The sequence below is a fragment of the Triplophysa dalaica genome, chromosome 3 (genome assembly GCF_015846415.1).
Source record: "Triplophysa dalaica isolate WHDGS20190420 chromosome 3, ASM1584641v1, whole genome shotgun sequence".
NCBI lineage: Eukaryota > Metazoa > Chordata > Actinopteri > Cypriniformes > Nemacheilidae > Triplophysa > Triplophysa dalaica.
This window is the reverse complement of record NC_079544.1, coordinates 3,402,667-3,426,133: the sequence shown is the minus strand read 5'-3', so window position 1 is coordinate 3,426,133 and position 23,467 is coordinate 3,402,667. Positions and strand designations below refer to the sequence as shown.

General features: G+C 37.6%; 1 protein-coding gene across 1 annotated transcript; it reads left to right on the top strand.

Annotated features, from left to right (window-relative positions):
* The first annotated feature begins 22 nt into the window (after positions 1-22).
* Positions 23-22,147, top strand: LOC130415931 (uncharacterized). Its single transcript, XM_056741954.1, has 23 exons — positions 23-161; positions 284-375; positions 572-679; positions 794-851; positions 3,482-3,686; positions 5,475-7,242; positions 7,596-7,769; positions 8,090-8,263; positions 8,841-9,014; positions 9,118-9,291; positions 9,870-10,043; positions 10,147-10,324; positions 11,474-11,660; positions 12,944-13,007; positions 13,194-13,304; positions 13,460-13,561; positions 13,695-13,752; positions 14,674-14,878; positions 16,189-17,956; positions 18,300-18,473; positions 18,577-18,750; positions 21,331-21,504; positions 21,608-22,147. Exons 2-23 carry the CDS (start codon positions 323-325, stop codon positions 21,789-21,791), a joined length of 6,441 nt encoding a protein of 2,146 aa, XP_056597932.1. The 5' UTR covers positions 23-161; positions 284-322; the 3' UTR covers positions 21,792-22,147.
* Positions 22,148-23,467: the final 1,320 nt, after the last annotated feature.

Below are 23,467 nucleotides of genomic sequence, written 5' to 3'. Positions count from 1 at the left end.
TGGTCAAAGTATATTTGCGTGACTTATATCGACTGCCTCAGGTGACAGGTGAAAGTGAAACTATTAGACTCCATTTTGCGATTACGTGGAAAAGTACGTGAGAGGAAAAATAAAACCATAAGAAGAACTAAAAAGAAGATTTCTGAATGATTTTGACACAGGTGAGAACTGAATTTCTGCGCAACATTGACATCAAATTTCTTTAACAAAACTCTCATGACAACATGAATAAACCTGAGACTTGTTGTGTTGATCTGAAGAGTCTTTATATGTGTGTGTTCAGTTTCTCTTCAGGTATAAAATCAACATTTGATCTGCTGTCATGAGCTCCAGAAAGAGTCTCTCTGGAGAAAGTGACACAAACACAATGAACAGGTGAGAGAGTTACTGTAGAGAACATGTGATCGCTTTAAGCAACAGGTAACATGGATTCTTATTAGTTACTTTTTTACATTTCAGTTATTTTAAATAATATGTCGATGTGACATAAAAAACATGATTTATCTGTGATCAATATATTTATGAACAATAGAGAGTTTGTAAGGTTTTATAAACAGTGTTGTTGTTTTAGTTTGACTCATGAATCTCCTAAACCCAGCTGTGTGTCTATGAAGAGTGATGAATCAATGGGTAAACCACTTAACTTCAGTTCAGGAGACTGTGATGATACAGATGTGAGGTGAGAACAGTCTGATAATTGAAATGAATAAATCAAATAATCAGTCTGTATTCTTTGAGCCAAACTGACGTTTTAATGTGATGTATTCAATTTTTATGTATTTTTAAATTACAGTAACACAACAGATGTATCAAACTCAATCAAAGGGAAGCAAATGGATTATGTTTTCGAGGTAGTATTTTTTGTGTGTGTGTTGGTATTAAAGCTATAAACTTTATCCTTAAACTCAAACCTTATCGTGAGTTAATGATAAACTCTTCAGGTCGTGTACATGAAAGTGTAAAGTTCATAGTAAACAGCTGATCACGTGAAACATGGAGAGAGTCAGTCCAAACATGGATTTACATAGTCAAGAATATAACAAAATATAAGAATGTCACTGCTCTCAATGCAGGAGGCACAAGTCAAGAAGACAGACAAGATTCACCACAGAGTATATAGTGATAGAATAATATAACAGTCAGAAATCACAGCATGCACTCAAAAAAATTATTTTTGCTGCCTGTTCAATTTACTTAACTTGCTTAAGGTAAATCAACACAACTTTGGAAAATATGGTTACAACATGATTGTTTTATGTTTAGTCATATAACTGAATCCATTCATGTTGGGACAACATAAAGGAGTTGTGTTGTGTTAACATAAAATAGTTATAATGGGGCAGAGGACTTATATTTCCCAGAATGCTCTGCGTACACTGCTATTTTCTTAAATAAGTTTTTTATATTATGCATTTTTCAGAAAAAAGAAATACTTATTAGTGTTTAATGTTCATTTATCTTAAAAGTTTTAAAGAGTTAGTTATATTTTTGAGTTTGGTGGTTACCCTTGTTCAGAAAAGTGTTGCCTTTGGTTAGGTCGTGGGCGGTTAAATTAATTTTTTGTGCATTTCTGTTGAGTTCTATTTCAATTCAATATTATCTCAATATCATCTTATTGAAGTTAAATGAGATAATGTCTAATAAATGTTACAAATGTATAATATAAAAAATGTTGAACATTTTATTTTAGTGTTTTTATTTGACCTACAGACTTAGTTGCTCTAAGTTCCAATCATTAAGTACAATCAACACAAATGGATAACATTAGCAAAGCTTATTTCTGTTAAGTAAATTTAATTTAATCAGGTCATCTTAGATCAAGCTATAGTCATAAAATTCAAGACAATAATTTACATTTATTCAAAAAAAAGTGTGTGATGTACCATTTAATTAACACAGTTATGAGCGATTTACTTAAAACATTATGTTACAACTAATTGTATATTACCTTTTCCATTTAATGTTATGTGGGACCGGTTGACATAACACTATTAATTAAATAGAACATTTCATTTCTAAGAGTGTGTAACCATGATATTACAAAGAGGTTTAGTGTGGCACATTAAACATTGTTTGAGTGTTGCTTTGTTTTTCATCCCGGTGGGGACTTAAGGGGGGGGGGGTTGATTTGGAAAGATGCTATTTTTACCCTGCTAGCACTGAAGTTATAATCCCACCCTCTATGTGATTCGCTGTCCAATGCCACACCTCCTCCAAACACATGAAAGGATTTTGTAAATCCACGAAAACGAACTACAAACTTGAAACCTGAGTAAACACCAACTCATGAGGACTTGTGTCACCAAAATTGAGGTCCCCATGGGCATAAAGTTTACAAATCCTACAGAACAATATTTTTGGAAAATCTAAAAATGCCAAAAGTTGTTAATGATCTTTAGGTTTAGGGGATAAAATACACAGTTTGTACAGTATAAAAATCATAAAGCCTATGGACTGTCCCAACGAAGATAATAAACCAGACTTGTGAGTGTTTGTGTATGAACTAGACATGCGCGGATAAGCTAAAATGTCACTAAAATGTCACCACACCTGCTTCAAATAAATTATCCACCCGCCACCCGCCCGCACTTATAATTTGGTCTGATATAGATATCCGCACCTGATCGTCACTTTAATTACTCCAATTCTTTGTTTTGAGCATGATTTTATCAGATTCAGTGACGTTAGAACTAAACTGCCAATCTCTGATGATACAATAATACGCTGATCGTAAAATGATTTTAAAGGATCATTTATTTATAACACAAAAGTTTGTCTTTGGCCAGATTAGCCTACATTTTCTTAATAAAATAAACACAGGAGTTACTACCTTCAGACTTTGAATATCGCCGTTTCTGTCACTGCAACACACAAGAATGACTGGATAACGGTACATTTTCTAGCACTGTCTATGTCTGCAAATGCTTAAATCTAATCCTTTGATTTAGCACACACATGATGCACCAAATTCAAGGCCTTGTGGCTTTCATATACACACACAATGCCTCACCGTCGTTGCATATTACATACCCAGCACTTGATTCATCCTCGTTAACCACTTCACAAAAATGCTTACACACAATACTTTTCTTTCTTTCCTTCCTTTTGTTTCTTTTTAATTCTCCCACCCTCCCGTAGCTTTAAGAAATGGACCCCCCTCTCTTCCACCGGCACACGCATATTTCTTTTAAATGAGTGCAAATTAGTGTCTGCCTGATAAAAAAATGCATTTAAAACACATTTGTATTTTTAGAGAAATTTAATTATTATTTATATATGATCTCATCCACCCGCGACCCTCCCGCAATTAATCAGAATGTATTTTTTTATTACCCAAACCACCCGACACGAGGATCATACACAGCGCCCGGGGATTTAAACGCCCATCCGTGCATGACTAGTGTGAAGACAGCTGACATTTTGCTTAAGAATATTGTCTGCACTAATAAGTAAACACTGTGTGTTTGAACAATGATTTCAGGAGCTTGAGCACAAACTCATCTCTCTGATGAAGAAAGAGCTGAAGATCTTCAAGAGTCTACTGAGTACAGATTACCCATCATGCTCTGAGAGAGAAGAGGAGGATGATGAAGATCAGATCAGAGTCAGAGAGATGTTTCTGAAGATCACACTGAACGTCCTGAAGAAGATGAAGCAGACAGACCTCGCTAACAAACTACAGACCAGTAAGAGCTCTCAGTCATGTGACTATTACATCACTTTACCTTCAGATGAACAGATACAGTTGCTCTGTAAAAATTCAGTACGTACTGTCACAGTATGAGATTTCATTTACATTTAGTCATTTAGCAGACGCTTTTATCCAAAGCGACTTACAGGTGGGTTAAGCAATGGAAGCAATATTTTTTAATAAATTTGAATAAGTTCCTACCAATCTGGCGTTAAAACAGTACGTTCTATATAGTATGAGAGGGAGAAGTATGACTACATTTAGGACATACTGCGTCCGCTATGTTTTTCTCTTTGACCTATGATGTATATTCAACATCCTACACGTGAGCGTTGATAAAACATCATTTAGTCACGAGAAATTAATTTATTGGCACTTACATTAAAAACGGACGTCCGCCTTTAAAATTTTACGCTTTATTTATTTGATTTACTTTTGAAATTTGACCGTTGGTTTGTCTACTGAATATAAAAACAATATATTTCCAACACAAATACTAAGAACAAACTACCCAAATACTACTTTTATCGGATCGAGCACTATGTTTAAAGTTGTACTTCATCTACCTGTCGTTGAGACCATCCATCATCTGCTGTGAGCGGAGTCAGTGAACACAGACTATGAGCGGGAAATGGAAAACCCGGAGCTGAATACACGGATCTCTTGCGGAGTGATAACAGAATGCCTTCAGCAGGGATGTTCATGCTACTTCACTCATACAGCCTTTAGTACAGTTTGTGTTGAGTCATGACCGACGTCTGCCGAAGCTTCTTGAATTTAGCGGAGAACAGACGAAAAACAGAGAAGTTTCACAGACGCGCAGTATAGACGCACAATTGATAGCAATAATAAATATAATTTCAGGAACTTCAAGGCCCATTGAATGCCTAGGCCACATGCGCCACCCCTGAAATAAGCTACACTACTACTACTTTACTATATAGTATGAAAAATAGGGCATTTTGGACGCTGTGAGTGTCTTTATTTACTACATAAAGTAGACTTTTATATATAAACATGCTGGATAAGAAAGTACAACTTGGAGAAAAGAAAAATGGAAATATTTAAAGAAATGTAAATGTAATGTAAAACCAACAAACAACAAGTTACTTGCAGCAAGTCAACCATTATTTCCCTTTAGAGGAAAAAACTCTATAGTGACAGCTCGGGCAAATATCTGTTCTCTCGTCTTCTTTGACTGTTCGTCTGCTGCTCATTTCTAAATTAAATGCTTATTTATTTAAAAAAAACATTCATAAATTAAGTTGTCTAATGAATGCTCTTGGAACATATTTTGTTAGCTCGGTTGCCTACTTGACGACTGAACTAAAAATCATCTTCTCTGAATCAAATGTCTTTAGTTCATGAACTTTAAATACTACTGTTGATAGAGATGAGAATAGACAACTAAAATTGCAAAGCTTGAATGTATTCAAACCTGTAACTTTCTTTCTTCTGCAAAACACAAATGAAGATATTTTTTAGAACTGTGAGGACATTTCCCAAAGTATATCATTATGTGTTCCACAGAAGAAAGAGTCATATTCAACTTTTGAACAACATGATTGAACAATTTATTGTTTTTGTTTTACTTTGTTATTCTGTAGAAAAAATTTAAAAACAGCTAATAATTACAATAATTATAATCTGATTATTTTAAGTTTACATCTAAGATTTTAAACTCAGTTTTAAAGTTTTGTGAAACATGGTGTAAGAGGATGTCATGTGAATTGTGAATGAGTTCAAACATTTGATTAAAATTTGTCTCGTCTTTACACAACAGGACTTGGCCCTTTGTGCCTGAAGAAACACAAATCCAGACTTAAAGAGAAATTTCAGAGAATGAATGAAGGAATCTCTGCTCAAGGAAGCTCAACACTTGTGAATGAGATCTACACAGAGCTGTACATCACAGAGGGAGGGAGTGAAGACATCAATAATGAACATGAGGTGAGACAGATTGAGACAGCATCCAGAAGATCAGAGACACAAGAAACACAAATCAAATGTAATGACATCTTTAAAGTCTCACCTGAACAAAACAAACCCATCAGAAGTGTGCTGACTAAAGGAGTCGCTGGAATTGGAAAAACAGTCTCTGTGCAGAAGTTCATTCTGGACTGGACTGAAGAAAAAACAAATCAAGATCTTCACTTCATATTTCCACTTCCTTTCAGAGAACTGAATCTGATCACAGAGAAAAATATCAGTCTGATGGATCTTCTTCATCAGTTCTTCACAGATACAAAAGAACTGAGATCAACAGACTTTGATGATTATAAAGTTGTGTTTATCTTTGATGGTCTGGATGAGTGTCGTCTTCCTCTAGATTTCTCAAAGAATCTGAGTTTGTTTGATGTCAGAGAATCAGCGTCAGTGGATGTGCTGCTGACAAACCTCATCAAGGGGAATCTGCTTCCTTCTGCTCTGATCTGGATCACCTCTCGACCAGCAGCAGCCAATCAGATTCCTCCTGAGTATGTTGATCTGATCACAGATGTACGAGGATTCAATGACCCTCAGAAGGACGAGTATTTCAGGAAGAGAATCAATGATGAGAGTCTGGCCAACAGAATCATCACACACATGAAATCATCCAGAAGTCTGTACATCATGTGTCACATCCCAGTCTTCTGCTGGATTTCAGCCACTGTTCTCCAGAGAATGTTGAGTGAAGCAGAGAGTCAAGCACAGATCCCCAAGACTCTCACTCAAATGTTCACACACTTCCTGATGTTTCAGATCAAACTGAAGAGTCAGAAGTTTGATGGGAAATGTGAGGTAGATCTTCAGCAGGCTAGAAAGAGTCTTGAGTCACTGGGAAAACTGGCTTTTCAACAGCTGGAGAAAGGGAACCTGATCTTCTATGAGGAGGATCTGAGAGAGTGTGACATTGATGTCAGAGAAGCGTCAGTGTACTCAGGAGTTTGTACTCAGATCTTCAGAGAGGAGTTTGGACTGAACCTGGGGAAGGTGTTCAGCTTTGTGCATCTGAGCGTTCAGGAGTTTCTCGCTGCTTTATTCAAGTTTCTGTCAATCCTTCAGCAAACATCAGGAATCTTCAGCAGATTGAGATCAAATATGAGTGATTTACTGAAGAGTGAAGTGAACAAGGCCTTACAGAGTGAGAACGGACACCTGGATCTTTACCTCAGATTTCTTCTGGGTCTTTCAGTGGAGTCCAATCAGACAATCTTACAAGTTCTGATGAGACAGACAGGAAGAAGCTCTGACAGTAAACAGGAAATAGTCGAGTACATTAAGAAGAAGATCAGAGAGAATCTCTCTCCAGAGAAATCCATCAATCTGTTTCACTGTCTGAATGAACTCAATGATCATTCTCTAGTGCAGGAAGTACAAACATATGTGAACAGAGGAGATGAGTCTAGTCTTACTGGAGTCCTTATCTCTCCTGCTCAGTGGTCGGCTCTGGTGTTTGTGTTACTGAATTCAGAAGAGAAGCTGGATGAGTTTAATCTGAGGAAATATGATCCATCAGATGAATGTCTTCTGAGGCTTCTGCCAGTGATCAAAGCATCCAGAACAGCTGAGTGAGTCATTTAACCGCATTTCACCTGAACATCTAACAGTCATATTACTGTAACAGTGATCAGGTAATGTTGTGTTCATGATGAGAGACATCATTTAAAATATGAAAGAATTGTTCACTGCATCTATAGAGTGAGATCTGGACTTTTTGGCGAAACTCATGATTTGTATTTATTTGTTTGTTTTTTTATTTATTTATAATTGTCTGTCAGGGTTCAGTTCTTGCAGTAATTCTCTGTCAGATGCAGATGTTGCTTCAACTTCTGATTCTCATGTTCTCTGTTCAAACAAGATCTCTTGATGTGTTTATATTTTAGTGTGTTAACTCACTGTTGTGTTGTTATTTCTCTCTCAGTCTGAGTCGCTGTAATCTGACAGAGAAAAGTTGTTCATCACTGGCGTCAGTTCTCACATCAAACTCCTCAAGTCTGACAGAACTGAACCTGAGTCTCAATAAACTGAAGGATTCAGGAGTGAAGCTGCTCTCTGATGGACTGAAGAATACAAACTGTAAACTGAAGACACTAAAGTAAGAAAATACTTAAACCAAAAAAGTTAAACATGTGTTTGTTTTTATTGTGTAAATTGGGTCTTTATAAGTTTACCAGAATCATCTTTATATATAAGAGACTCAACAGTGACTGTCAGTCAATGACTTTTGATTTAGATTCATACAACATCATTGAGATCATCAAAAATGGACGTCATTTGATACATTTAACTAATAATACATTGAGTTGTATATTAAATAATTACAATTTATTAAATAAAATATAATAAACAATTGTACTCCTAATTATTGTCTAAATGTTATTGACATTATTTAATTTATTTGTCTTCTCTCTTCAGTCTGTATAACTGCAGTATTGGATCTGAAGGTTGTGTTGCTCTGACTTCAGCTCTGAGATCAAACCCCTCACATCTGACACAACTGGATCTGAACTATAATAATCCAGAAGATTCAGGAGTGAAGCTGCTCTCTGATCTACTGAAAGATCCACACTGTCATCTACAGACACTACTGTGAGTTATACAGTCTTTTTGATCATTATTCATAGTTTGATAATTAAAGGCTAATAAAAACTTAATTGAATTAGTAAGAATCACTTTTTCTTCCATTAGCTCTTATTGAAGCTTCATGTGCTGTTGAGAGTTAAACAACTACTGATGTCTGCTAGTCAGTTACTTCACAACACAAAACTCAAGTTACTTGAGTACTAAAATAATTCAGCTATTGGGATTATTCAGAGATGTTGGTCAGTGTTAACTCTTGACATATAGGACCTCATGCTCAAATATCACAAAACATACAAACAGTTATTGATCATCAAGAAGACAAGTGAGGGATAATGTACATCCAGCCGGTTGTTATTACAATATAATGTATGACAGGGTTATCAAGACTTGAATCTTGTTTATTTTGTTATAACAAAGTCTGGATGTACATTATTCCACTCTTAACATGGATATTTACAACATGAGTAAAGGATTGTTGCTTCTTTAAGGGGTGACAGTATGAGCGGTACTGTTTGATTGTTTTAATGATCTCAGTGTTACTAAAATCTGTGATTTAACTGTTGTGTTGTTATTTCTCTCTCAGTCTAAGTCTCTGTAATCTGACAGAGAAAAGTTGTTCATCACTGGCGTCAGTTCTCAGATCAAACTCCTCAAATCTGACAGAACTGAACCTAAGTGAGAATAAACTGAAGGATTCAGGAGTGAAGCTGCTCTCTGATGGACTGAAGAATACAAACTGTAAACTGAAGACACTAAAGTAAGAAAAATATTGAACCAATAATGTTAAACGTGTTTGTTTGTATTTTGTAAATTCATTTTTTTATTTGCTGTGAGTGTGAAGAGTTTATTTCTCTCTTCAGTCTGTCTAGTTGCAGTATTGGATCTGAAGGTTGTGTTGCTCTGACTTCAGCTCTGACATCAAACCCCTCACATCTGACACAACTGGATCTGAGCAGAAATAATCCAGAAGATTCAGGAGTGAAGCTGCTCTCTGATCTACTGAAGGATCCACACTGTCAACTACAGACACTACTGTGAGTTATACAGTCTTTTAGATCATTATTCATAGTTTGATCATTAAAGGCTAATAAAAACTTAATTGAATTAGTAAGAATCACTTTTTCTTCCATTAGCTCTTATTGAAGCTTTATGTGCTGTTGGGAGTTTAACAACTACTGATGTCTGCTAGTCAGTTACTTCACAACACAAAACTCAAGTTGGTTGAGTACTAAAATAATTCAGCTACTGTGATTATTCAAAGATGTTGGTCAGCGTTAACTCTTGACATATAGGACCTCATGCTCAAATATCACAAAACATACAAACAATTATTGATCATCAAGGAGACAAGTGAGGGATAATGTAAATCCAGCCGGTTGTTATTACAATATAATCTATGACAGGGTTATCAAGACTTGAATCTTGTTTATTTTGTTATAACAAAACTCTGGATGTACATTATCCCACTCTTAACATGGATATTTACAACATGAGTAAAGGATTGTTGCTTCTTTAAGGGGTGACAGTATGAGCGGTACTGTTTGATTGTTTCAATGATCTCAGTGTTACTAAAATCTGTGATTTAACTGTTGTGTTGTTATTTCTCTCTCAGTCTGAGTCTCTGTAATCTGACAGAGAAAAGTTGTTCATCACTGGCGTCAGTTCTCAGATCAAACTCCTCAAGTCTAACAGAACTGAACCTGAGTCACAATAAACTGAAGGATTCAGGAGTGAAGCTGCTCTCTGATGGACTGAAGAATACAAACTGTAAACTGAAGACATTAAAGTATGAAAATCTTTAAACAGTAAAGTTAAACGTGTTTGTTTGTATTATGTAAATTCATGTTTTTATTTGCTGTAAGTGTAAAGAGTTTTTCTTCTCTATTCAGTCTGTCTGGTTGCAGTATTGGATCTGAAGGTTGTGTTGCTCTGACTTCAGCTCTGAGATCAAACCCCTCACATCTGACACAACTGGATCTGAGTTATAATAATCCAGAAGTTTCTGGAGTGAAGCTGCTCTCTGATCTACTGAAGGATCCACACTGTCAACTACAGACACTACTGTTATACTGAATTATTAATCTGCTGTTAGAAATCTAGAGACACAGAGAAGGTCGTATGCCAGAATCACTTTTCAGTATTTGCTCAAATGAAATGTTTCTTTGTAATCTAGCTTCACTACCTGTATACAAAACAGATAGGAAGCGGGTGATCTATATAAATTGATATACATTTGATATACAATCATTACAAATGACAAACTACTACAAAGTGCCTTCTGTACTAGAGCTGTTTACTGTCTCCAACTGGACAAACAACAGAAGTGACCCAGCAGAGCTCAACATGACCAACATGTGTATAAATATCTACATGATTCAGCTGAAAAGTCAAATGATGTTTTATATGAATGAAAGTAATTCAATTGGTCATATATTTAATCTTTTTTTTTGTGAAAAATTAAAATCCAAAGATACTCGTTATATTCTGCATCTATAAAAACAAACAGTAAGTGTCACTGTATGATCTGCTAGTGTGTGCATGTGTAAGATGGACATTTGTTTACTGCATAGCCAATTGGATAAAGAAAAGCATTGTCGATTAATAAGTAATTTTTATTTAAAAAAAAAAAGAAAAACTCCAAATCATAACGGTAAAAAGTCTTCAATTCAACGAGCGAATTATGTTTTTTTACATGATTGACTCTCAAGTAGGGAAGTGGACAAAAACTAAGTTTTATATAAAACAATTTTTTTTTACCACAGTATCTATAGTTAAATAATGGTAGAAATGTACACTTGTATCAGTTTAGCAAAAGTTTTTAGTACAATTTTGTAATACAAACTGATCAAACTACAGGTCATTTTCCTAAAGAAATTGCTTTATATTAAAATCACCATTTAAAAACAAATTTGTTTTTATACATATTTTATTTTATAGCAAACAATAGAGAAAAATACAGAATTTGAAAGTAAAAACAAAAATAAATTTTTACATTAAAAAGGGCAACTAATTTAAAAAATATACATAAAAATGTACGGACTGCATTGACAGTCTTATTGAGAGATGATGTTTTAAACCTATTGCATTACACACATCACAAAGTATTTATAATGTCCTGAAGTCAGTATTTGTCAGGCCAAAGAACCGGATGCAAACATCACAGGTGTTTCAGAGGTCAAAGGTGAATAGATCAGTAGTTCTGTATGCTCTCTTCAGGTGGTGTCACTCATTTGTGTAGGAGATGGATTGTCAGCTTCAGTTACAGGATCTGTTGATTTAAGAGCGTCTGTGTCTCTGGGACTCCCGATCATCTCCACACTGTTACAGATGAGAGGAGAGCTGATGTCTGATGATCTGTCTCCACTTTTCTCAGCTGGAGGCTGCAGGCCCGATACAGACAGAGGCAAATTCATCATGTTGTAGAACATGTTACCCATCCGACGGGACAACTGAAATAAACACAATGTGTGTAGTAGAACATAGATTTTTTAGTTGTTTGAGAACCCTGTTCTGTGAGCAAATTAAATAAAGTTTAATTATTTGAATTTGAATACCCATATAAACCCTGGCTCTTGAATATTTAATAAAGGTTGAATAAAGGTTTGTTCTTTGCTTTAAGAATAAAAACTGAAGGGACATTTAAATAGTTGTTAATAAAATATCAGAGAGGTTTGAACTTGTTTTATTATTTTGTATGTTTTTTTGTAATAAAAACAATAGCGCTGTAAAGTCGTCCTTCGGATGATTCGTGTTTGCTTTGGTAAACCTGGATCCTGTTCTGTGCTTTTCTTTTTACCTACAAATGCATTAAGTTGGATGTCAAAATGCAGTTTGTTGTGTATTTAAATTAAAATGAACTTAAAAATGTCAGTTTGGAGACCCTTAATTAAAGAGTACAGACAGCTTATTCAACCTGAGCTCACGGGAATTCGTAACTATTTGATGAGGTCACTAATTCGTACAAATTTCATAATCATACAAAATCATACGACTACTAGAAAAAAAAGCAACATTGAAGCCCCGCCCCTAAACCTGACGTCACCAGCACGAAAGAAAATCGTCAATCAAAACAACGAAAAAGAAAATGCATCTTGATTCAAGAATTTTTAGACATTTATACCGGAAACAAGACAAAAATACTGAGTAGACATGTCATTCTCTCCAGTGTACACTAGATGAGCTCAACTTCAGGAAAAAGTGCCACATTTAATTTGTTTGAAATAACACTGTTGTTGTTGTAAGCAGCTTTAGTTTCCATTTCATATGTCTATGTGTGTCTGTTAACCATAATTTAAAATAGAAGACTTTCACATGTTTCTGTTAAATATTTTACACACCACACAGCACTTTTTTCACGAGGATAAAATGTGTGCTGTACCTTTAAATGTCCATGTGCTTGTTTTGACCTCCTCAAGGGACCTCAAGGTAAAAGTGAAACTAAATCAGACTCCATTTTCCGATTATAAATGAAGAGGAAACACATAAGCGAGCAAAACAAAGTATGTGAGTGATTTCTAAATCATTTTGAAGTTGATATTGCAGTCAGTCATGATGAGGAATTAAAGATCAGCAGATCTACACAGGTGAGAACTGAATTTCAAACTGACATAAAATTTCAATAACAAAACAAAACTCTCATGACAACATTAATAAACCTTTCAAACATCTGCTGCTGCTTAGACATTTGATCTGCTGTCATGAGCTCCAGAAAGAGTCTCTCTGGAGAAAGTGACACAAACGAAACGAACAGGTGAGAGAGTTATATAAAATAGATTTAAGCAACAATTAACATAAATTCTTATTAGTTACTTTTTTACATTTCAGTTACTTCGATGTCAATTTGTAAGAAACAAAAATAATTTAATAGTGATCAATAGTACATTTATAAACAATAGAGAGTTGGGCTTTAAAAACAGTGTTTTTTCTGTTGTTTTAGTTTAACTCGTGGAGAATCTCCTAAACCCAGCTGTGTGTCTATGAAGAGTGATCGATCTAAAGATCTTCCACTTAACTTCAGTTCAGGTGACTGTGAGGATACAGATGTAAGGTGAGGATAGTGTGATGATTTAGTGGAATAAATCAATTCATCAGTCTGTATTCTTTGAGCCAAACTGACTTTTTCTGCGATGTTTTAGGTTTTAATGTATTGTTAAATTACAGTAACACTACAGATGAATCAATCTCAATTTGCTAATGTTTTAGTTTGACTCGTGGAGAATCTCCTAAACCCAGCTGTGTGTCTATGAAGAGTGATGATTCAATGGGTTTTCCACTTAACTTCAGTTCAGGAGACTGTGATGTGAGGTGAGAATAGTGTGATGATTTAGAGGAGTAAATCACTTCATCAGTCTGTGTTCTTTGAGCCAAACTGACAAATACAGTTATCCATGTATTTTTACTGTGATGTATTAATGTGTAATGTATTTTTAAATTACAGTTACACAACAGATGAATCAAAGGCTATTAAATGGAAGCAAATCGATAATATTTTCAAGGTAGGCTTGTTTCAGTGTGTGTGTGTGTGTGGGGGGGGTATTAAAGCTATAAACTTTATCCTTAAACTCAAAACGTAATCCTGAGTTAATGATGAACTCTTCAGCTCGTGTACATGAACGTGTAAAGTTCATAGTAAACAGCTGATCACGTGACACATGGAGAGAGTCAGTCCAAACATGGATTTACACAGTCAAGAATATAACAAAACATAAGAATGTCACTGCTCTCAATGCAGGAGGCAAAAGTCAAGAAGACAGATAATATTCACCACAGAGTATATAGTGATAGTTTGTTAGCAAGTGATAGTTTGTTAGCGAGAAGAATGAAACACTCAGAAATCACAGCATGTAACAGTGAGGTTTACAAAAAAGTACAAAGGACAAAGAGGTTTAGTCGAGCACATTAAACATTGTGTGATTGTGGACTTGTTTTTAAATCCCGGTGGGGACTTAAAGGGGGGGGGTTGATTTGGAAAGGTGCTAACTTTAGCCTGCTAGCACTGAAATTATAATCCCACCCTCTATGCGATTCGCTGTCCAAAGCCACGCCTCCTCCAAACACATGAACGTATTTTGTAAATCCAGGTAACGAACTACAAACTTGAAACCTGAGGAAAAAAAAAAACTCATGAGGACTCGTCTCACCAAAATTGAGGTCCCCATGGGCATAAAGCTTACAAATCGTACAGAACAATATTTTTGGAAAATCTAAAAATGCTTAAAGTTGTTTATGAACTTTAGGTTTAGGGAATAAAATATACAGTTTGTACAGTATAAAAATCATTATGCCTATGGACTGTCCCCACGGAGATAATAAACCAGACGTTTGTGTGTTTGTGTCTGTGAACACAGCTCAAATTTTGCTTAAGAATATTGTCTGCACTTATAAGTAAACACTGTGTGTTTGAACAATGATTTCAGGAGCTTGAGCTCAAACTCATCTCTCTGATGAAGAAAGAGCTGAAGATCTTCAAGAGTCTACTGAGTCCAGATTACCCATCATGCTCTGAGAGAGAAGAGGAGGATGATGAAGATCAGATCAGAGTCAGAGAGATGTTTCTTAAGATCACACTGAACGTCCTGAAGAAGATGAAGCAGACAGACCTCGCTAACAAAATACAGACCAGTAAGAGCTCTCAGTCATGTGACTATTACATCACTTTACCTTCAGACGAACAGACACAGTTGCTGCGTCCGAAATCTCATACTGTGACTCTACATGCTGAATTTGAATTAGTTCCTACCAATCTGCTGTTAAAACAGTATGTTCTATATAGCACGAGTGGGAGAACATTTAGGACATATTGCGTCCGCTATGTTTTGCTCTTTTAACCATGATGTATAAACAACATCATACACGTGAGTGTGATAAAACATCATGTAGTCACGAGAAATTAATTTATTGGGACTTTGCTGAGTGATAACAGAATGCCTTCAGCAGGGATGTTCATGCTACTTCACTCATACAGCCTTTAGTACAGTTTGTGTTGAGGCATGACCGACATCTGCCGAAGCTTCTCAAATTTAGCGGAGAACAGAGAAGTTTCACAGACGCGAAGTATAGGTGCCTATAATTAATTATAATTAACATTTTAGGAACTTCAAGGCCCCTTGAAAGCCTAGGCCCTATGTGCTAATCCCCACTTGAGCAACCCCTTATATTAGCTATACTACTACTACTTTACTAAATAGTATGGCAATAGGAGATTTTGGACGCTGTGAGTGTCTGAATTTACTACATACAGGTGACTTTTATATATAAACACCCTGGATAAGAAAGTACACTTTAGAGAAAAGAAAAATACTCTGGGAAAGGAGAAATATTAAAATAACGAATTCATGTAAAACCAACAAACAACAACAAGTTACGTGCAGCAAGTCAATAATTATTTCCCTTTAGAGGAAAAAACTATATAGTGACAGCTCGGGCAAATATGTTCTCTTGTCCTCTTTGACTGTTAGTCTGCTGCTCATTTTTAAATGAAATGCTTTTTTATTTACAAAACATTCATAAATAAAGTTGTCTAATGAATGCTCTTGGAACATATTTTTTGTTAGCTGGGTTGCCTACTTGATAACAGAACAAAAAATCATCTTCTCTGAATCAAATGTCTTTAGTTCATGAACTTTAAATACTACTGCAGATAGAGATGAGAATAGACAACTAAAAATACATAGCTTGACTGTATTCAAACCTGTAACTTTCTTTCTACTGCAAAACACAAATTATTGTTTTTGTTTTACTTTGTTATTCTGTAGAAACAATTTAAAAACGGCTAATAATTACAATAATTATAATATGATGATTTTAATTTCACATCTAAGGATTTTAAACTCAGTTTTAAAGTTTTGTGAAACATCGTGTAAGAGGATGTCATGTGAATTGTGAATGAGTTCTAACATTTGATTAAAATTTGTCTCGTCTTTACACAACAGAACTTGGCCCTTTGTGCATGAAGAAACACAAATCCAGACTTAAAGAGAAATTTCAGAGAATGAATGAAGGAATCTCTGCTCAAGGAAGCTCAACACTTGTGAATGAGATCTACACAGAGCTGTACATCACAGAGGGAGGGAGTGAAGACATCAATAATGAACATGAGGTGAGACAGATTGAGACAGCATCCAGAAGATCAGAGACACAAGAAACACAAATCAAATGTAATGACATCTTTAAAGTCTCACCTGAACAAAACAAACCCATCAGAAGTGTGCTGACTAAAGGAGTCGCTGGAATTGGAAAAACAGTCTCTGTGCAGAAGTTCATTCTGGACTGGACTGAAGAAAAAACAAATCAAGATCTTCACTCTATATTTCCACTTCCTTTCAGAGAACTGAATCTGATCACAGAGAAAAATATCAGTCTGATGGATCTTCTTCATCAGTTCTTCACAGATACAAAAGAACTGAGATCAACAGACTTTGATGATTATAAAGTTGTGTTTATCTTTGATGGTCTGGATGAGTGTCGTCTTCCTCTAGATTTCTCAAAGAATCCGAGTTTGTTTGATGTCAGAGATTCAGCGTCAGTGGATGTGCTGCTGACAAACCTCATCAAGGGGAATCTGCTTCCTTCTGCTCTGATCTGGATCACCTCTCGACCAGCAGCAGCCAATCAGATTCCTCCTGAGTGTGTTGATCTGATCACAGATGTACGAGGATTCAATGACCCTCAGAAGGACGAGTATTTCAGGAAGAGAATCAATGATGAGAGTCTGGCCAACAGAATCATCACACACATGAAATCATCCAGAAGTCTGTACATCATGTGTCACATCCCAGTCTTCTGCTGGATTTCAGCCACTGTTCTCCAGAGAATGTTGAGTGAAGCAGAGAGTCAAGCACAGATCCCCAAGACTCTCACTCAAATGTTCACACACTTCCTGATGTTTCAGATCAAACTGAAGAGTCAGAAGTATGATGGGAAATGTGAGGTAGATCTTCAGCAGGCTAGAAAGAGTCTTGAGTCACTGGGAAAACTGGCTTTTCAACAGCTGGAGAAAGGGAACCTGATCTTCTATGAGGAGGATCTGAGAGAGTGTGACATTGATGTCAGAGAAGCGTCAGTGTACTCAGGAGTTTGTACTCAGATCTTCAGAGAGGAGTTTGGACTGAACCTGGGGAAGGTGTTCAGCTTTGTGCATCTGAGCGTTCAGGAGTTTCTCGCTGCTTTATTCAAGTTTCTGTCATTTCTTCAGCAAACATCAGGAATCTTCAGCAGATTGAGAACAAATATGAGTGATTTACTGAAGAGTGAAGTGAACAAGGCCTTACAGAGTGAGAACGGACACCTGGATCTCTACCTCAGATTTCTTCTGGGTCTTTCACTGGAGTCCAGTCAGACAATCTTACGAGATCTGATGAGACAGACAGGAAGAAGCTCTGACAGTAAACAGGAAATAGTCGAGTACATTAAGAAGAAGATCAGAAAGAATCTCTCTCCAGAGAAATCCATCAATCTGTTTCAGTGTCTGAATGAACTCAATGATCATTCTCTAGTGCAGGAAGTTCAAACATATGTGAACAGAAGACATGAGTCTAGTCTTACTGGAGTCCGTCTCTCTCCTGCTCAGTGGTCGGCTCTGGTGTTTGTGTTACTGAATTCAGAAGAGAAGCTGGATGAGTTTAATCTGAGGAAATATGATCCGTCAGATGAATGTCTTCTGAGGCTTCTGCCAGTGATCAAAGCATCCAGAACAGCTGAGTGAGTCATTTAACCGCATTTCACCTGAACATCTAACAGTCATATTACTGTAACAGTGATCAGATAATGTTGTGTACATGATCAGAGACATCATTTAAAATATGAAAGAATTGTTCACTGCATCTATAGAGTGAGAGCTGCTCTCTTGTGCTCTGACTTTATTCTGAAAATCATGATTTGTATTTATTTGTTTCTTTTATTTATTTATAATTCTCTGTCAGGGGCAGATTTTGCTTCAACTTCTTATGCAGCTGATTCTCATGTTCTCTGTTCAAACATTATCTCTTGATGTGTTTATATCTGAGTGCGTTAACTCACTGTTGTGTTGTTATTTCTCTCTCAGTCTAAGTCTCTGTAATCTGACAGAGGAAAGTTGTTCATCACTGGCGTCAGTTCTCAGATCAAACTCCTCAAATCTGACAGAACTGAACCTGAGTCTCAATAAACTGAAGGATTCAGGAGTGAAGCTGCTCTCTGATGGATTGAAGAATACAAACTGTAAACTGAAGACCCTAAAGTAAGAAAATCATTAAACAGTAAAGTTAAACGTGTTTGTTTGTATTTTGTAAATTCATGTTTTTATTTGCTGTAAGAGTTAAAAGATTTTCTTCTCTCTTCAGTCTGTATGACTGCAGTATTGGATCTGAAGGTTGTGTTGCTCTGACTTCAGCTCTGAGATCAAACCCCTCACATCTGACACAACTGGATCTGAGCTGTAATAATCCAGAAGATTCAGGAGTGAAGCTGCTCTCTGATCTACTGAAGGATCCACACTGTCAACTACAGACACTACTGTGAGTTACACAGTCTTTTTGATCATTATTCATAGTTTGATAATTAAAGGCTAATAAAAACTTAATTGAATTAGTAAGAATCACTTTTTCTTCCATTAGCTCTTATTGAAGCTTCATGTGCTGTTGAGAGTTAAACAACTACTGATGTCTGCTAGTCAGTTACTTCACAACACAAAACTCAAGTTAGTTGAGTACTAAAATAATTCAGCTACTGTGATTATTCAAAGATGTTGTTCAGCGTTAACTCTTGACATATAGGACCTCATGCTCAAATGTCACAAAACATACAAACAGTTATTGATCATCAAGGAGACAAGTGAGGGATAATGTACATCCAGCCGGTTGTTATTGCAATATAATCTATGACAGGGTTATCAAGACTTGAATCTTGTTTATTTTGTTATAACAAAAGTCTGGATGTACATTATCCCACTCTTAACATGGATATTTTCAACATCCATCCATCCATTTTCTACTGCTTATCCGGGGCAGGGTCGCGGGGGCAGCAGTCTAAGCAGGGATGCCCAGACTTCCCTCTCCCTAGACACTTCCTCCAGCTCTTCCGGGGGGACACCGAGCCGTTCCCAGGCCAGCCGGGAGACATAGTCCCTCCAGTGTGTCCTAGGTCTTCCCCGGGGTCTCCTCCCGGTGGGACATGCCCGGAACACCTTCCCGGGAAGGCGTCCAGGGGGCATCCGGAAAAGATGCCCGAGCCACCTCAGCTGGCCCCTCTCGATATGGAGGAGCAGCGGATCTACTCTGAGCTCCTCCCGAGTGACCGATCTTCTCACCCTATCCCTAAGGGATCGCCCAGCCACCCTGCGGAGAAAGCTCATTTTGGTCGCCTGTATCCGGGATCTTGTCCTTTCGGTCATGACCCACAGCTCATGACCATAGGTGAGAGTGGGAACGTAGATTGACCGGTAAATCGAGAGCTTCGCCTTGCGGCTCAGCTCCTTCTTCACCACGACAGACCGGTACAACGACCGCATTACTGCAGAAGCTGTACCGATCCGTCTGTCAATCTCCCGTTCAATCCTTCCCTCACTCGTGAACAAGACCCCCAGATACTTGAACTCCTCCACTTGAGGCAGGAACTCTCCACCTACCTGAAGTGAGCAAGCTACCCTTTTCCGACTGAGAACCATGGCCTCAGATTTGGAGGTGCTGATTCTCATCCCAGCCGCTTCGCACTCGGCTGCAAACCGTCCCAGTGCATGGTGAAGGTCCTGGTCTGATGGGGCCAGCACGACGACATCATCCGCAAAGAGCAGAGATGAAATTGTGTGGTCCCCAAACCCAATGCCCTCCGGCCCCTGGCTGCGCCTAGAAATTCTGTCCATAAAAATTATGAACAGAACCAGCGACAAAGGGCAGCCCTGCCGGAGTCCAACCTGCACCGGAAACAAGTCTGACTTACTGCCGGCAATGCGAACCAAGCTCCTGCTCCGATCGTACAGGGACCGGATAGCCCTTAGCAAAGGGTCCCGAATCCCATACTCCCGGAGCACCCTCCACAAGATGCTGCGAGGGACACAGTCGAATGCCTTCTCCAAATCCACAAAACACATGTGGATTGGTTGGGCAAACTCCCATGAACCCTCCAGCACCCTGGAGAGGGTATAGAGCTGGTCCAGTGTTCCACGACCGGGACGGAAACCACACTGTTCCTCCTGAATCCGAGGTTCTACCATTGGCCGGATTCTCCTCTCCAGTACCCTGGCATAGACTTTCCCGGGGAGGCTGAGAAGTGTGATCCCCGATAGTTCGAGCACACCCTCCGGTTCCCCTTCTTAAAAAGAGGGACCACCACCCCGACCCCCACGCGATGCTGCAGAGGCGTGTCAGCCATGACAGCCCCACAACATCCAGAGACTTGAGATACTCGGGGCGGATCTCGTCCACCCCCGGTGCCCTGCCACCGAGGAGTTTCTTGACTACCTCAGTGACTTCGGCCCGGGTGATGGGCGAGTCCGCCTCCGAGCCCTCAGCCTCAGCTTCCTCAATTGATTGAGGAGATCCTCGAAGTATTCCTTCCACCTCCCGACGATATCCCCGGTCGAGGTCAACAGCTGCCCCCCTCCACTGTAAACAGCGTTGGTAGGGCACTGCTTACCCCTCCTGAGGTGCCGGACAGTTTGCCAGAATCTCTTCGAGGCCGACCGATAGTCCTTCTCCATGGCCTCACCGAACTCCTCCCAGGCCCGAGTTTTTGCCTCGCCAACCATCCGGGCTGCCGTCCGCTTGGCCTGTCGGTACCTGTCAGCTACCTCTGGAGTCCCACAAGCCAGCCTTGCCCGATAGGACTCCTTCTTCAGCTTGACGGCATCCCTTACTTCCGGTGTCCACCACCGGGTTCGGGGATTGCCGCCTCGACAAGTACCTGAGACCTTACGGCCACAGCTCCGAGTGGCCGCGTTGACAGGTATATTGATATATCGCGTTGATATTTTCAACATGAGTAAAGGATTGTTGCTTCTTTAAGGGGTGACAGTATGAGCGGTACTATTTGATTGTTTTACTGATCCCAGTGTTACTAAAATGTGTGATTTAACTGTTGTGTTGTTATTTCTCTCTCAGTCTGAGTGTCTGTAATCTGACAGAGGAAAGTTGTTCATCACTGGCTTCAGTTCTCAGATCAAACTCCTCAAGTCTGACAGAACTGAACCTGAGTGACAATAAACTGAAGGATTCAGGAGTGAAGCTGCTCTCTGATGGACTGAAGAATACAAACTGTAAACTGAAGAAACTAGAGTAAGAAAATCTTTAAACAGTAAAGTTAAACGTGTTTGTTTGTATTTTGTAAATTCATGTTTTTATTTGCTGTAAGTGTAAAGAGTTTTTCTTATCTCTTTAGTCTGTCTAACTGCAGTATTGGATCTGAAGGTTGTGTTGCTCTGACTTCAGCTCTGAGATCAAACCCCTCTCATCTGACACAACTGGATCTGAGATATAATACTCCAGAAGATTCAGCAGTGAAGATGCTCTCTGATCTACTGAAGGATCCACACTGTCAACTACACAAACTACTGTTATACTGAATTATTAATCTGCTGTTAGAAATCTAGAGACACAGAGAAGGTCGTATGCCAGAATCATTTTCAGTGCTTGCTGAAATGAAATGTTTCTTTGTAATCTAGCTTCACTACTTGTATACAAAACAGATAGGAAGCGGGTGATCTATATAAGGAGTTGATATACATTTGATATACAATCACTACAAATGACAAACTACTACAAAGTGCCTTCTGTACTAGAGCTGTTTACTGTCTCCAACTGGACAAACAACAGAAGTGACCCAGCAGAGCTCAACATGACCAACATGTGTATAAATATCTACATGATTCAGCTGAAAAGTCAAATGTTGTTTTGTATGAATAAAAGTAATTCAATTGGTCATATGTTATAACACACAATCTTATTTTTTTAAAGTTTTAATCCAGAGATGCTGGTTATATTCTGGCTGCTGTAAAAACAAACAGTAAGTGTCACTGTATGATCTGCTAGTGTGTGCATGTGTAAGATGGACATTTGTTTACTGCATAGCCAATAGGATAAAGAAAAGCATTTGGCAAAATGGAAAAGAAAAGCAGTCGCGATCCCTTTTTAATACATTTGAAATGTGTATTTTAAATGAATTAATTTCTTCTTTTTAATCTAGATTTGTGTCAATTAGTAAGTGATTATTATTTAAAAAAATAAAAGATACTCCAGAGCACTTGTATCATAAAGTTAAAAAGCCTTTAATTCAGCGGGCAAATTAGGTTTTTTTTACATGATTGACCCTCAAGTAGGTAAGTGGACAAAAAATATGTTTTATATAAAAAAACAAAATTCCACCACAGTAACTATAGTTAAATAATGGTAAAAATTTACAATTGTATCAGTTTAGCAAAAGTTTTTAGTGCAATTTGGTAATACAAACTGATCAAATTACAGGTCATTTTCCTAAAGAAATTGCTTTTTATTAAAATAACAATTTAAACAACACAACATTTTTTTTTTTTTTTGTATAGCAAACAATACAGAAAAATACAGAACTTGAAAGTAAAAAACAAAATATAGTTTTACATTAAAAAAGGCAACTAATTTACAAAATATACACATGTATAAAAATGTATGGACTGTATTAACAGTCTTATTAAGAGATGATGTTCCAAACGTACATTTACATTTAGGCATTTGGCAGACACTTTTATCCAAAGCGACTTACATTACTTCATCCTATACATTTTACATAGCTATTTGCAATCCCCTGGGATCGAACACACAACCTTTCGTTGTTAACGCAACGCTCTTACCACTGAGAACCGGATGCAAACATCACAGGTGTTTCTGAGGTCAAAGGTGAAATGAGCGAAACATATGGCACAAATAGAGCTGTGTGTGTGTCGAGCTAACATGTTATTACTCGATCAGCTGTTGTACCAAACAGATACTTTCTATTCAGTAAAGCATCAAAACAAGAACTGAGAAAAGATGAATCGACCAAATATCAAAATCATTATATTAATAACAGAAGATGCTTTTCATTACTGACGCAAAAACTGCGCCTGCAAGCGCTGATAAATAATCCACCTCCAGATTCTGAGTTTACTGGACAAATAACGGGTCGCGTTAACGTCGAGCGACACACTGACTCTAATAACGACTTGATGAGACACAAAGACGAAAGTCGGGACGGGAAATCTCGCGATAATACGAAGGGAGCGAACGG

Excerpts from the sequence above, each read along its gene's own strand:
- LOC130415931 (XM_056741954.1), top strand. The coding sequence starts at position 323 with ATGAGCTCCAGAAAGAGTCTCTCTGGAGAAAGTGACACAAACACAATG. Across the intron at positions 7,243-7,595 it reads AAAGCATCCAGAACAGCTGA|TCTGAGTCGCTGTAATCTGA; the intron begins GTGAGTCATTTA and ends TTTCTCTCTCAG. Across the intron at positions 11,661-12,943 it reads CAGGCCCGATACAGACAGAG|GATCTGCTGTCATGAGCTCC; the intron begins GCAAATTCATCA and ends GCTTAGACATTT.